At 40.0% G+C, this 15,721-nt stretch overlaps 1 protein-coding gene across 8 annotated transcripts in view; it reads right to left on the minus strand.

Moving 5' to 3' along the window:
* APAF1 (apoptotic peptidase activating factor 1) overlaps positions 1-15,721 on the minus strand; it is an 80,737-nt gene that overhangs the window by 25,234 nt on the left and 39,782 nt on the right. For 7 of the 8 annotated variants that reach the window (XM_030548484.1, XM_030548481.1, XM_030548483.1 and 4 more), the window contains 5 exons: positions 14,092-14,217; positions 8,858-9,019; positions 2,550-2,678; positions 1,661-1,786; positions 984-1,103 (listed from right to left, as the gene is read on the minus strand). In XM_030548484.1, the coding sequence (XP_030404344.1) occupies positions 984-1,103; positions 1,661-1,786; positions 2,550-2,678; positions 8,858-9,019; positions 14,092-14,217 (663 nt within the window). Of the gene's footprint in view, positions 1-983; positions 1,104-1,660; positions 1,787-2,549; positions 2,679-8,857; positions 9,020-14,091; positions 14,218-15,721 lie in introns of those variants that run through there. The other variant, XR_003998472.1, reaches the window with a different exon arrangement.

Below are 15,721 nucleotides of genomic sequence, written 5' to 3' on the forward strand. Positions count from 1 at the left end.
GCTCAAGGATTAGAGAGAGAGGTCTAAACATGCCAAAACTATGAGAAAAATCTGGATCCAAGCCTTGCGGCTTGGGTCCATCTTTGTAAAGGATGGATTCAGGATCTTTTAAGACAACCTGCATTACAGACATACATACATAAAGATGATGCAAAAATTTATATAGGGAAGGCCATTAATTGACAACTTAGTATATTTAAGTAATTGTCTGATCAGACTTCTAAAAAAATAAAAAGTTAAACTGCAACATACTTACGTGAAAGGAATTGTTGACATTTAATATGAAAAACATTTTGACAAATTCTGAAGAGACAGCATTTTGTAACAAAAAATGAATACAAGCATGTTTTCTTGTAAGCTACTGTAGTTAAGCATGTCAGTGTTCTAAATTAGCTACACTAGCCACTTGATGCGTCACTTCTACAGGATGTCACACCACATAACTGATATAACTTGACAAAATTATGGAAGGATACATGCTAATTCAAAAATATTTCTATTACGAAAGTGAAGGCAGCTACATGTGTGTTTAAAGTATTTGGTATGCTTAATTTCTCCAGCGTATCAACAACAATTTGTATTTTTAGCCCATACAGAAATATTGTACCCCAAATTAATAAAATATAAGGTACACATCTAGTAAAGAACAGTTATTTTATATCAGAAAAGGTCCTCTACTCTTCTCAATGCAGTTAAAAAGGAAGATATGCAAATTGATGTTAAGGGAAAAAGCCCACAAACTTTAACAAGTCTTGCTCATTAAAATAGCCATAGCTCCTTTGTCTGAACCTAATGTACAGTAATTCAATCCTTTAAAGAGTAAATTACGGAACACTAGCCATTTACATGCCAGATCCAAATGCTTAAAATCAAAAAGAAAAAAAAAACTTTTAATTCTTAATGTGCTTTTTCTGTAGATTAGAGAGACCCTCGGGCATATTATTGATTTATGAATTTTGAACTCCATACAGAAATACACTTACTTGTAGATGTTGCTGATTGAGAATTGCTAAAACCATCAGTCCATCATCCTGGAACACGACATCTAGTTCACGTTTTAACACAAGAGCAGAGGACTTGCACACCTTACTTGTCTCCCAGATCTGTTAAAGGGAATAATGTATCAAAGGTTCTATAAAGAACAGGATATAAAACTTTCAGTCAATACATAAGGGTACATACAAAAAGTAAGAAACTCATAAATGGAATCATTTTAAATCATTGAGAATTACTGCTCAATACTTATAATGGTTTTCAGTTATTAGATTACTAGGAAGGGATGTACAAACCAAACAGATAAAATGCAATATTGATATTTTTCCCATACTGACTGACTCGCCTATACTTCTACTCAGAGAAGTCACATGCACAAAGTTCACCGGTTCCTAACTTGAAATCAAAGAAAAGAATTTTTAAAATGAAAGTACCAGCTATTGCATTATATATTTCATTTGCATAAGAAGTATGAATACTGATTATGGAAGTCGGGAAAGAAACAACAAGAAAGAGAACAGGGTCACCTCTGCTAATGGTAGCACTGCAGTTTATCACAGGAATTTAAAGATCAAAAAATATAGCACAGATATTATACACAAGTGTGTATCCTAAACAAGTAACAACATGTAAACATGCCCATACAACTGGAAATAAGTTACCTTACCCTAATTGTCTGGTCATCCGACGATGTCAGAAATAAAGATCCATCAGGAGAAAATGTCACACAGTGAATCCAACTCAGATGTCCTCTGCAATCAGCTACTTTTAAAAAAGATTCTGTATTCCATAACTACAGCAAAAATATAACAAAGCAAGAGCCCAACTATATCACCACTACATTCTAAGTACAAAACACAAAGCACATACAATAGTACCTAAGGACATACCAATTTTTTCTACTAGTATTTGCTTTCAGTCCTCACCCTGAATATACTAACTGTAACTGGAGTTGTCTTCTGCTGTCACTATTTACTATAGATATTTATTCTTTGAAAGATCAACCTTCTCAGTTGTATAATTAAATCACTCTAATATATGTAGTGCTCAAATGTAGACTTAAATGTGTCTGTTTTAGAAAATATGACACTCATAAATGTTTTGGGACTAGAATGGATGAAGTAAGTATTCCATCCACTACTTAATGTTTTTCACTTGGCTGAATGGTCAAAAGCCCTGTAGTGTACCGGTATAACGTACAAGAGTCTTTTATACCATATTATCTCTTGAAGACTGAGTTTTTCTGATTTATTTTTCTTTTAACTTGTACAGTTAAATAAAATGTTCATTTTGCGACTTACGTAAAAATATTAAAAAAATATTTCACCATTCAAAATTATAACTAATAAAATGGGTTAAAAAATAGAAAAATGAAATTAAGATATTACATTATGTGCTAAGAATACTAAAGTAATTAAGTTCATTTTGCACACATACACACATGTGCAGTTATTGAAAAGTTCTAGCTCTCCAAAACTAATGGATTTAGACACCCCATTTTCTCCATATAGTATCCCAGGAGGACTATTTAAATTATGTTAAGGACAGTCACTTACCTCAACAGAATAATGTGATAAAGCAACTGCTACCAACTGATTGCCAGGACAAAAGTCACAGTACTGGATTGTACTGTGGTGACTTATAAGGACTTCTGCTAACAAGTCATTGGTTATAACATCAAGAAGCTGCAAACATATAAAATTATAATAATTATACTGTATTATGACTATTACTTAGCTGCTCAATAAAAACTGTATAAGATTTATATGTACTTTACTGCTGGCAAGTAATTAACTATGATCATTAGTAGTAGTTTAAAGCACTCAACAACATGTATTCACCAACTGGGAAGAATGTGGTTTCTTAAATTAAACAGACTCACTCCTTTCTCAGAGACCTTATATCAGGGGTCAGCAACCTGCGGCACGCGAGCCAAAAACTGCACGCAAGCTGATTTTTAATGGCATGCTGTTACCTGCCACGGTCCTGACCCCACTTAGTCCCTCCACCCACTGCTCTCTCCTGCAGGGGCAGGAGGCAGAAGCTTGGTCCTGCCAGCAGCCAAGCTTCCTACTCCCTCGATTCTTTCCCCTGCCCCTCCTCCTCTCCTTCCTGTGCTGATCAGCTGATCATCCTTGCGAGGGGGAGGAGGAGGGGGAGGGGAGCCACAGCGTGCTTACTGCTCCCTGGAGGAGGCAAAGAGGAGGTGGGGACAGACGGGGCCCTGGGGAAAGGGGTGGAATCAGGGCATATCGCCTCGATGAGCCGAGCACCCCAGCCCTCTGCCCTGACCCCTGCACCTCCCCACACACACCCAGCCCTCTGCCCTGACCCCTGCACCCCCTCACACACACCCGGCCCTTTGTCCTGACTTCTGCACCCCTTCACACACACCCAGCCCTCTGTCCTGACTTCTGCACCCCCTCACACACACCAAGCCCTCTGTCCTGACTTCTGCACCCCCTCACACACACCCAGTCCTAACTCCTGCACCCCCCACACATACCCAGCCATCCGACACCATGACTCCTGCACACCGTCACACACCTCCAGACTCCATTCTGACTCCTGCACCCCCCCACATACTCAGCCCTCCACACCCCATGCCCTGACTCTTGCACCCCCCACATCCCCACCCCCACCCTGAGCACCAAATGGGAGCTCCTGCACCCACCCCCCACATTTGCATCTGCACCCCTGGTCTGGGGTCCCAGCCACCAGCGCCGCTCAGCCCGCTGCCAGTCTGAGGTCCTGGCTGCTGGCCCCTTATCAGCCGGGGTCTCGCAGGCCCCGCTCAGCCCGCTGCCCAACTAGGTGAATGGAACCGCAGGTCGGCAGCGGGCTGAGTGGGCCAACAGCATAATATCCGCATTTTAATTTAATTTTAAAGTAAGCTTCTTAAACATTTTTGAAAACCTTGTTTACTTTACATACAATAATAGTTTAGTTATATAATACAGGCTTATAGAGAGAACCTTCGAAAAACTTTAAAATGTATTACCGGCACGCCAAACCTTAAGTTAAAGTGAATAAGTGAAGACTCAGCACACCACTTCTGACAGGTTGCTGACCCCTGCCTTATATCATTCAAGTATTTATTTAAAGCATATTTAAATACACACTTTAATACAAAATAATTATTCCTGAAGGAATTCTGCACCAAAAAAAAAGAAATTATGTGCACAATATTTTAAAATTCTGCAAATTTTATTTGTCAATAAATAAATGTGGAGGCTCCAGCATGGCAGTGAAGAGCACAGGCCACTGGCTGCACAGAGTGGGAGATCACCCTGCAGCCCCCCTCCTTCACCCAGTACACAGACTTGGTGAGGCTGCACCTGACCTGACACAGCACAAGGGCCGGGCCTGCCCCAGAAACATCCCAGGGCCCTGCCTCTCTACACCAGGCGCAACAGGTGTGGGCATGCAGGCTCAGCCCAGCAGGATCCAAGTGTGGAAGGGCTTAATGTGGGGGGATCCAGGTGTGGGGTGAGAGGGTTCTATGCAGGGCGGTCTAGGTGCAGGCAGCTCGGGGGGGGGCATTCCAGGTGCAGAGGGGGAGGGAGAATCTGAATGTACAGGCTCACTGGAGGGTTTTGGTGCAGGGGCAATCAATGGGACTCTGGGGGAGTCCAGTTGATGGTGGTTGGCCCTCAACAGGGGGGGATGGGGCTCGGCGGGGGGAGCACATGGGAGGGTTTAGCAGGGGTCCGGATGCTGGGAGATTGGGGCTTGGTAGGGTGGATGTCTAGGGGCAGCTGTTTGGGTTTCAATGGGTCTCAGTGTGGGGGGACTCATTGGGGTGGTCTGGGTGCAGGGTGGGGTAATGAGGAGGTGTAGGAGGATGGGATTAGGGGGTCTGGGTGTATGGCGCTGCGGATGCAGGGGCTAAGGCTTGGTGGGGTTTCAGGTGTGGGAGGCTCAGCAGTGCCGTTTAGGTGCGGGGGGGGGGGTTTAGGTATGGGGGCATCCAGAACATGGGAGTTGGGCAGACCAGGAAGTGGCATACAGGGAGTTGCTCCCATGTCCAGTGACTCCTCCCCCCATAGCTGAGGAGCAATGGGGCAGGAAGTGGGGGGTGGAGGGGCTGCAGAGCTTCCTGCAGCCGGGTAAGGATTCTGGGGATGGGGTTGCTCCTTGCAGGGGAAGAGCAACTCCTGTCCTCCCCCAGCTCAGCAGAGACTAGCAGCTGAGCCAGGCGCAGGGTAGGAGCCACCAGCCAGGGCATCCCTATCCCCTGAAATGATTTACCTCTCCACTGGCTGCCCACACTGCTGGGGACAGGCGCATGACTGCTCGTGGCTGGGAAGCAAAAAAATCTGCACGGGACATGAATTCTGTACATGTGCTGTTGCACAGAATTCCCCCAGAATATTAAAAATACACAGTATTTTTTACCTCAAAACAAGCTACATTGGCTTTATAGGTACTCTTAGAACACTGTGTAAATGAAAATTTTTCTTTTAAATATTTGTATTATGCAGCCAATTCTTAAAGGAAACAATTTTGCATTAGTACTGGCTCCATCAACTATAGTCAACATGATGTAAAAGTAACTTTTTCTCAGTCATTTCATTTTTTCAGATCACCAATTATTATTAAATTAAATCTGGTAAGTAGTCCATTATATACTATTTATTAAATAAAGCCTTTTTGAGTTGTACAACTAATCTTGAAAGTATCTTATTTCTGCATACCAGAACTCAAAGGCTGGATGCTTTATCAAAACTCTAATAAACAGAATGCTAATCCTATGCCAATTTTTAATCCGGAGTTACTTTAATAACTCAGTTGTAAAAGCCTGAAAAAAACTGAGACTATAATACTTTTTACAGATCCAGACTAACACGTCTACCCCTCTAATACTTCATAATACTAATTATCATATAATGGCAAAATTAGACTTTGAATCATCTCCTGACTCAACCCACAATGGTTTGACATCATTTCTAGCTTCCCTCAAATATCTTTAAAACAGGCTACCATAATTTAGTAGTTCACAAACAGAGCTGTACCTTTCCCTTCATGGAGCACATTTACAGTGTTATCCATGTGTCTCTATACCCACTAGTGCAGGGTGTCACACCTACAGCCTACTAGCCACTTTCATCCATCTGCAACTCCCTCTGTGCACAAAGAGGGCCTGGCCTGCTGCTGCTCCTCCACAGATTATTCAAAGGGGCCATGAAGGAGGAGCAAGCTTGTGCGGGGTTAGGGCTTCCCTTCTCCTGCTGTTGTCATCAAGACTTTCAAACTAGTTTTACATCCAGTTAGCTGCTTTGCTTCCCCTCCACTGCAGCTACCACAAAAGATTCAAAGTAGGGGCAGCTTTTCAAATGCCCAGGGAGGCTCCTGTAACATAAGCCTCCAGGGCTCTCTAAACTATGCTGATGTCTCTCCACAGTCCCCAGAGCTCAAACAGAAGATACTCATCCAGAAGTCCTGGATTCAGCGCTTACAAAAGACCGAAGCAAGGATGTTGGCTATGGTGTCTGTAACCCTAGAACACAATCTGCTTCCAGAACTAGAAAGAAAAAACTCAAGAACTCTGATTCCCAGCGCTCTGTGTTGCACAAATATTATGCAACCCTTTGGCAGTGTGTTGCATTCCCCTTTGTGGGCTGGTCCACATATCAGCATGCTTTCTCTCTCACCAGTTACTCCAATGGCTAAAGTGGAACAGGTCTCTGCAACAAATCTGAAAATTAGGAGTTCAAACCCTGCTGATATCAATGTGCAGTTTGGAGGGATGTGGTGGTTTAGTATAAAGTCTCTGCAGTAACTGTAGGCATAATTTATATTGCAAAATATTATATTTAAAAAGGAATTTGGATTCTGTGTTAGTAGTTGTCTTAGTGCTGTAGTTTTAGTGTTGGTATTTCAGTTAATGGAAGCTGTCCTTCTAAGACGGATGTTGATAAATTGGAGAGGGTTCAGAGAAGAGCCATAAGAACGATTAATGGATTAGAAAACATGCCTCACAGTGACTGGATTCTTTGAGCTTAACAAAGAGAAGGTTAAAGGGTGATTATAGTCTATAAGTATCTACATAGGGAACAAATATTTAATAATGGGCTCTTTAATTTAGCAAGGAAAGATAACACACCATTCAATGGCTGGAAGCTGAAGCTAGACAAATTCTGACTAGAAATAATGCATGCATGTTAAATAGTTAGAGTAATTAACCATTGGAACAATTTACCAAGGGGCACGGTAGATTCACATCACTGACCATTTTTAAATCAAGATTGGATGTTTTTCTAAACTATATGTTCTGAGAAATATTTTGGAGAAGTCCTATGACCTGTGTTATTCAGGTCAGACTAGATAATCAAATGCTCCCTTCTGGCCTTGGAATTTGTAAGAACAGGATGTGGCAGACAGAATGTTTGAGATGTAGTGTAACGTGTGAGAGATTTTGCCTGTGTCTTCAGAGAGGGGCGGACCCTGAATTTGTGAAATCCAGAAAGGATAGAATTTGATTTAATAAGTTTATATTTCCAGAAAACAAGTCTTGTTCTCAAAGGCCTTAGGGCACTGCTAATGAGCTATAGCACTTTTCACTTTTAGACTACCAGTCTAAATCCTTCCTACGTCAGCAGGAATTAAAAGTCGTTCCCATATAATGGAAGTTCAGCAGACTCCACATTAGAAGAGTTTTCAAGTCCCAGTTTCAGCTCTGCTGTCAAACTCACCACAATGTTCTGAGACTAGATTAAGATCTACATGGTAGGGAATTCTCTTACCATGTGCGATGCATTGTACAGACACAATGAGGGCTTGATTTTGGTTATGTTCTCGCATGAGAACTCCTGCAGCAGGGGCCAAAACTGCCTTACTCACTACAAGTTTTTGAAAGTTTGCAATACTTTTTTTCACACACACACTGCAGGTGGGCAAGAGATCAAAAATCAGAAAGCAGACAAAAAATACATGGTTTAATTTTTTTAATTCACTATTTTAACTTTTGAGGTTTGCAATACTGCATGCTTTGTAGATCCAGAACCTGATTTCTAGAGGTGCTGAACACACACCTTAAGTGCTGAGCACCTGCAGCTCCTGTTATGAAAATATAGTTCAGAATCTTAAAGAACACAGCAATCTGCAGTCTAAACATATTATTCCACTTTTCTCAAAACAAAAGAACCTTTTGTTTGATATTGGCGGAATACTGTGGGCCACACACTGCCATTGATTACATCTGAACAATACCAATGGCTTTAGTGAGGATTACTGACCTAACTAAGAACACAATTTTCACCAAGCAGTTTTAACTTTCTGGTTAATTTATAAAGCTCCATACAATTTCTGAATAATCTGTTTTATAAATTTGAAAGTCAGAAGTCAGAATTACTTCTCCTCCTTAGTACACTATATTTCATTCCAAGTCTTCCAGCCAGTAGTGTAGTCATACCACCAATCCTTAGAACAGCATTTCCTAAACTTCGTAAGTTGGCCCCTCCTTTAGGAAAATCCCTGGACTCTTGCCATATATTGCTATAAGCCCTACAGATTTTATTTTATACATCTGCACTGTCTGCTCCTAGCTAGTTTTTCATACTCCATTTTGTTAAGTGCTACCTCAGAATATGAAGAGGCCAGTCATAGCTGCTCATACCTCTCTCCACCCCCACATATCTAAACTAGTGAATCTTGATCTCCAGGACAATTGCACTGTAGGAACAAGCACAATTCAAACATTTTTCTCCCCTTATACTATAAAACATTCCTGCTATCCTCCACTAACAATTTGTACCAAAAAACCACACACATTTTGGTAACAAAGCATTTTTTAAATTTGACTAAGGTAAAACAAAACAGACCACAGGAAGAAATAAGAGTTTGAATATTATGAAGTACTTACTAAAAGCCGATTTTTGGCTGCCACCATTATTGTAGCACAATTTGCTGACCAGGAGCAACACTTCACTAACACTTCCACATCATCCTGGTGTTCATCTGCATTTCTGAAGAAGTCTTTTATATCAATAGTTTTCAGTTCATTTGCTGAGCACACTTCCCAAAGCTTCAAGAACAAAAATATTAAAATCAGCCTTAAAAATCAATTAGTGTAAATGACAGAAATTAGCATTAACTGATTGCAGTACTGATTAGGTTATTCAAAAGCACATACAATATTTTTAATTTAATTTTCCAGATCAACTGGAATGTTACTGTACATTCATGTATGCAAACAGGTCATAGCGAAAAGAAGATAGCCCCTCTATACTGCTGTGTTGAGATTGCACTTGAATGCATACTCAGTTCTGGGCATTTCTTTACCAGAGAGGTATTGCAAAATTGGAGGAAGTTCAGAAGAGAGCAACAAAATTATTGCTGACCTTTCAGGAAAGATTAAAAGATCTTATATGCCCTACCTTACCTGCCCTTCCCCCCCAAAAAAAGACATAGGGAAACATAATACACTTTAATCTTTGTTGTTTATGAAATGCATTTAGTTATAGGTTATGTTTATCTATTAAATATTAAAATTGCATAAAGCAGTTTTCCCTCAAAGTTATTATAAACATATTTCAGAGAAAAGCCTAACATTTCTGGGTTTAAAATGCAAGACTATTTTATAATCCCTAACAGAAAGAATGTTTTCTTTTATGGATTACGTTTATTGTAGTTTTTCATGTGCATACCACAAAGTAAAAAGAGTACAACATACATTCCTGTAAGCACGATGTTTAATATATATGCCGTTATGTACAAGACTATTTTGTATTAAATTAAAATGTTTTGAAGAAATTTCCAGTTTGGAAATTGAAAAACTTTGTACTGAATGTCTACATAAAACATATTTTACACATTCCACAGGGACTTAGTTGCAATTTTTCCAACAAAACTTCCACATTCAAATATTATACTTCTGTATCTGTTTGCATATTTTATATATATATTTTCCTATCAATCTGTTTTTTAAAACTATCTACACAATCCCTTCAGTGGGAAGCACTGAGGCCATAGAAAAACTATAGGCCAGCTACTACTGACTTTTTGAAACCAAGAAAATACAATTGCCTATGGTAACCCTCTTTACTTTATCCTAAAATTCCACCAACCAGATGTACTATCAAACTCCCTTCTTTACCTAACATCTGTCCAACTTTTGTCGAGATGCTCACTAGCAGAAACTATTGGTGAATGGTAGTTTATTAAACATCACAGACAAACTTTGTGATCAATTTTTTTCTTTTTTACAAAAGTTATTTTAGATTTCCCTTTATGGCTAAATGAGATTATTTATCATCAACAATGAGCCCCGAAATAGAAATAAAGCACACACAATTCTAGACATAATTTAAGTAATAACATAGTAGTAAAAATAACAGAGTCCTTGTGGAACCTTAGAGACTAACAAATTTATTTGGGCATAAGCTTTTGTGGGCTAAAACCCACTTCATCAGATGCATGGGGTGGAAAATACAGTAGCGGGTATATATACGCACAGTACGAGAAAAGATGGGAGTTGCCTTACCAAGTTGGGGGGGGGAAGGAGGAGCAGTGCTAATGAGACAATTAACAGTAGCAAGGGAGGAAAAATCATTTTGTAGTGGTAATGAAGGTGGCCCATTTCAAACAGTTGACAAGAAGGTGTGAGTAACAATAGGGGGAAATTAGTATGGGGAAATTAGTTTTTGTAATGACCCATCCACTCCCAGTCTTTATTCAGGCCTAATTTGATGGTGTCCAGTTTTCAAATTAATTCCAGTTCTGCAGTTTCTCGTTGGAGTTTGTTTTTGAAGTTTTTGCTGATACAGACTAACAGAGCTAGCATTCTGAAACATAATAGTAGTAGTCACCTAAGTCCTGTGACGCAAGTGAGATTTTTTATTTGCAAAAAACCTCAAATTAACTTTACATGTAGAACAATAAACCCAGGTAATCCTTCACCCCAGAGTAGTTACAGTAACTCCTCACCTAACACTGTCCCGGTTAAGTTGTTTCGTTGTTACATTGCTGATCTATTAGGGAACAAGCTCCTTTAAAGTTGTGCAGTGCTCCTTTATAACACCCTTTGACAGCTGCCTCCTTTGTCCACTGTTTGCAGGATTCTCTGGAAGAGCAGCTCCTCCTCATGGGGATTAGAACCAGAGGGGGCTGGGAGCAAGCAGCTCTCCTAAGTTCCCTGTAAAGTATGTGGCTCAGCAGCTGCCCAGCAGCAGTTCAGGTGTCCCTCCGCCCACTGCCGTGCTGCTCCTGCCCTGCCCTCTGCCTTAGAGCTGCTCCTGGGAGATTCCTACTTGCTGGTGGGAGGGGAGGGTTTGCTGATATCAGAATGTCCCCCTGCTCCTGCCCCCCACGTACCCCCTCTCCACAAAGCAGAGGAGGGGGATGGGGCTCAGCGACAGAAAGGAGAGAGCTTGCTGGAAGCTGTTGCTTCTTGTCTGAACTGGATGATCTGCTTAAAAGGGCAACATACTTGAAGTAGGGTTACCATACTTAAAGGGGCAATGCACATCACTCTCTCTCTCACTCATGCATGCACCCCCCACCCCCAGCACTTTGGAAAGTCAGCACCTGTGCAGCCCTGTATGTGCTGTCCAGGAGGAGAGTGGGGCGCTCCATCTGGATAGCATGGGCTCATCATCATGTTAAGTTTTTGCAGGGAAGTGTTTGCAGCTACTGCCCAGCATCTATTGTGTTTCCTCCCTCCTGCCTCAGTCCACGCTGCCTTGTAGAGTGTGAGGCTACATTAACAACGGCGTATTAACCCTTGAGGGCTCAGCCAAGTGCTAGTTCATAATTTAGCAGCAAGGCATTCCCTGGGAAATATTCCACTCTCTTACTCCACCACCTCAACCAAGCTTCACAGTCATTCATCGCTGTGTACAATATTAAACTGTTTAAAACGTATACTGTATATGTATATAATGTCTTTTGTATGGCGAAAAAAATTCCCTGGAACCTAAGCCCCTCGTTTACATTAATTCTTATCAGGAAATTGCATTTGCTTAACATCATTTCGCATACAGTCGCATTTTTTAGGAACATAACTACAACATTAAGTGAGGAGTTACTGTACACATATAGATGACTTTGACCTTGACTGTACTGAAGTAGAGCACTAGCAAAAAGAGATCCTCCACTTCTGAGCATGCAATTGCACAAATAGCAGAAAATGCTGAACAGTATTAACTAAAAGAAAAAGCCTAGACTGATTTTTCTGATGCAGTAAAAGATGTGGCTTTCACATCATCTTCTGCTATGTGCTCTCAGGAAGTGAAATCATAGGCTGAATATTCACAGGTTGAGGTGTAGAATTTGAACTTCCCTCACCACACAGATGAATGATAGATGAAAGTAAACAAATTGTTCTCCAGCACTGGAGTCTTAAAAGAAAATATACTGAAACTAAAGTTTATGTCACAGCATACCAAGTGCTTCATTGTAAATGCAAGAATTCAAAAATAAAGGCTGACATTTCTTAGAATGGTTAGAATGAATATTTGTCCGTATCAAAAAATACATACTGGATATAAATGGAGTCCTAGTAAACTAGGCACATTTTTCAAGGGTAGTTTATTGTACTGAAATTATTATTCTGAAGAGTGACCACGATTAAACTGCTCTCAAGATAGACTATATGAAACTCAAATTAGATCTGTCTGCAGCAGGAAAGTTTAACTTTATGTTGTATAAGAAGCTCAGCACAAGGGGGACTGGTGTATCGAAATGAGATACTAAAAGAAATATGTATGTAAATTTGCACTGAATGAGTTGATGTTGGAATAGTTTGCTGTCACTCATTCTTTGTGAGTATTTTGCTTTTAAATGTCCTGCTTCCCTGAAGCATGCTAGAGAATTAACAATGCCCACCTGGCTGGCTTCTTTGTATATTTTCTCTGAGCAGCTATCCAAAGTGATTGTTCTTTGTTCCCACAGAAGCATACAAGTAGCACAGAAGCATCAAGGGATCCTGTCCCAATCACAGCAGCAAAGGGTGGAGACAAGAGAAAAGCTAAATCTCCTCTCAGCTGGCACAGTGGTAGAACAGAAAAAGGAAAGATGTGGGAGAAAGACAAGAAATAGCAACAATTTTTCCCTAACAGCTGGGAGAAAAGGGCAAGAAGTAAGCAAGCAAAGCTTTCACTTCTTCCCAGCTGCCTAGGTTTGGGAAGAGCGCCAAGTAACCACAAGCCAAAGCTGACATGAAAGACGGGGACTGCTTTATGGTGGGACTGCTTCCAATCAGGGAGAATTCTGGGTTTCTGGCCAGAATATTGTACCTGGACCCAGCTAAGGAGGATACAGACAATCAGTCTCTAGACAGTATTTAAACCCACCATCTAAAAAGGATTCTGGTAAATTTTTCAAGCTCAGTCCCCAGATCTCATTGATCCATTCACCAAGACCAAACTAAACCACTTTTAACTTTCTTTTTTTTTTTTTTTTTTTAACAGCAGCTGCACTAGCATTAGCAGCTCTTTAACATTCCTGATTTAGCTTCTCTTACAGCAAGATAAAAGCTTCTTTGAACAGTGATTCTAAAATGGTACAAGCTTTAGGCTGTAATTGGCAACTATACCTCCCTTTCTAAAAGAAGAAAACATAACAGTATAGGGGAAAAGAGCTACCCTAACCAACCCCAACCCTCCTCCCAAACTTCTGCTTGAGCTCATTTGTGTAAAATTACATTAAATTCAAGAATACGTTAGTCATTCCTGACTATCATATTGAAGATATATTTTATATGCCAGATCTCCTTTCCAATCAATCTAAATCTTCTATTATACACATATGATTTAAAAATGTATCCCAAAAATCATTCTCTCAATTAGAAAAGTTACATGACAGGAAGGATGGTGAAGATAAAGGAGTAAAAATGACACCCTGGGTTCTATTTCCATCTATGACACAGAATTATTCATTTAATAAGTCATTTAACTTCTGAGCCTCGGTTTCTCATCTTTAAAATAGGAATGCCACTCAGCTACCTCACAGTGAAAATACTAGGCTTAATTCATTACCGTTTGTAAAAGGCTTTGAGATTCTTGAATACAAGGCAGTATTAAAATGCAAAGTATGTTATATAAGCCAATAATATAAATTTCCATTTTAAAAAACAGACTGGTTATTTACAAAGCATACCTTTAATGTTCCATCTGATGAGCAACTAGCCACATATTTGTCATCTGGTGAAAATCTGCAGTGGCTTACAGAATTTAAGTGACCAAACATTGTATTTCGACAATACTTTTTGTTCAAATCCCACAGCTGCATAAAAGGCAAACACAACAAAACTGCTGTTTAACCAAAAAACTATCTAAAGCTAACAATATCAAAAAAACTTTCCTACCAAAACCAGGAATCCACATTCAAAAACAGAAAAAAAGCTTTAATTCAGATTTTTCTTCATATTCACAGCAACACAGGGAAGCCAGTGGCAACACTCATTTATTAAGTTACTTAAATTTTTAGACTGAGATTTTCAAATCTTACCTTGACCTACCAACTCATGTGAAAACTAAAAATTGCCCATCTTCACTAGGATTTACCTCAAGTTTTTAATTCACTTAAGTTAACTAACTCAAACTAAGAACATGCCTTTTTTTCCCCTAATGAAGACAAGGCCCTTGAGGGAGGGAGAAGGGTATGGAAAGTTTGCCTTGATCTCAATGCTTCTCAAACTACCTCCCTTTTATCTTATCTTCCTCTTGTTTTCCAAGTTCAGGAGAAGTTTATTAACAACTCCTAAACTCCCTCTGATCCCCTCAAATAGTCATACATCCTATTAATGTACTCAATTGAATCCACCCTTATTCCAAGGTCACTAATGACCTGCTAACTAAATCAAAAGGACACTATAATTTTTCTTTGTCTGCTGACTTCTGAACTTTTTGATCACACTCTCCTCATTTCTCTGAATCTATGATCTCACTCGATTCTCATCCTAAGTGGCCTTTCAGCATTACCTTTAGCGCAGTGATTCTCAAACTTTTGTACCAGTGACCCCTTTCACATAGCAAGCCTCTGAGTGCGACCTCTAATTAAAAACATTTTTTAAATATATTTAACAATATTATAAATGCTGAAGGCAAAGTAGGGTTTGGGGTGGAGACTGACAGCTCATGACCCCCATGTAATAACCTTGTGATCCCCTGTGGGGTCCCAACCTCCAGTTTGAGAACCCCTCCTTTAGTAGCTCTTCTTAAGAGTGACTTGATGATTTTGGGTGCCCAATTTGAGATACCTTAAAGGGGTCTGAATTTTTAATGGATGGGTATGTGCTGAGCATTTTTGGAAAAATCAGGTCCCTTTAAGGTGTCTCAAAAATTGAGGCATACAAAGTCACTAATCACATGAAAATCTTGTCCACTATCCTAAAACCTCATATATTCCCATGGTTTTTACTTCTTTTATAGAGGAAACATCTAAATCTGTCACTGCAGCCTGTCCCAACTCTCAATAGTCCTCTCAGATATATCCTCTAGGATGTCCAAGTGTAGTCTCTCCAAAACGGAATCTCTTCTAATTTTTGTTATCTGCCTCATCTCTATCAACAACTACAATTTACTATCAATTCTTATTTTCTGCAACCCAGGTGCCATTTGATTCGTCCATCTCCTTCTCATTTCTAGTTTCTTATGTCATTTCTTTCCTCTTTTTATTATAGTTATAATCCAGCCCAATTGCTAAAATCTTCCACGCATTGGTCATTTTTGCCTTAATTACTAGTTTTCCTTTCTGATTTTTTCCTATTCACTTCTTCCACCCACTG

Source organism: Gopherus evgoodei, chromosome 1 (genome assembly GCF_007399415.2).
Source record: "Gopherus evgoodei ecotype Sinaloan lineage chromosome 1, rGopEvg1_v1.p, whole genome shotgun sequence".
Classification (NCBI taxonomy): domain Eukaryota; kingdom Metazoa; phylum Chordata; order Testudines; family Testudinidae; genus Gopherus; species Gopherus evgoodei.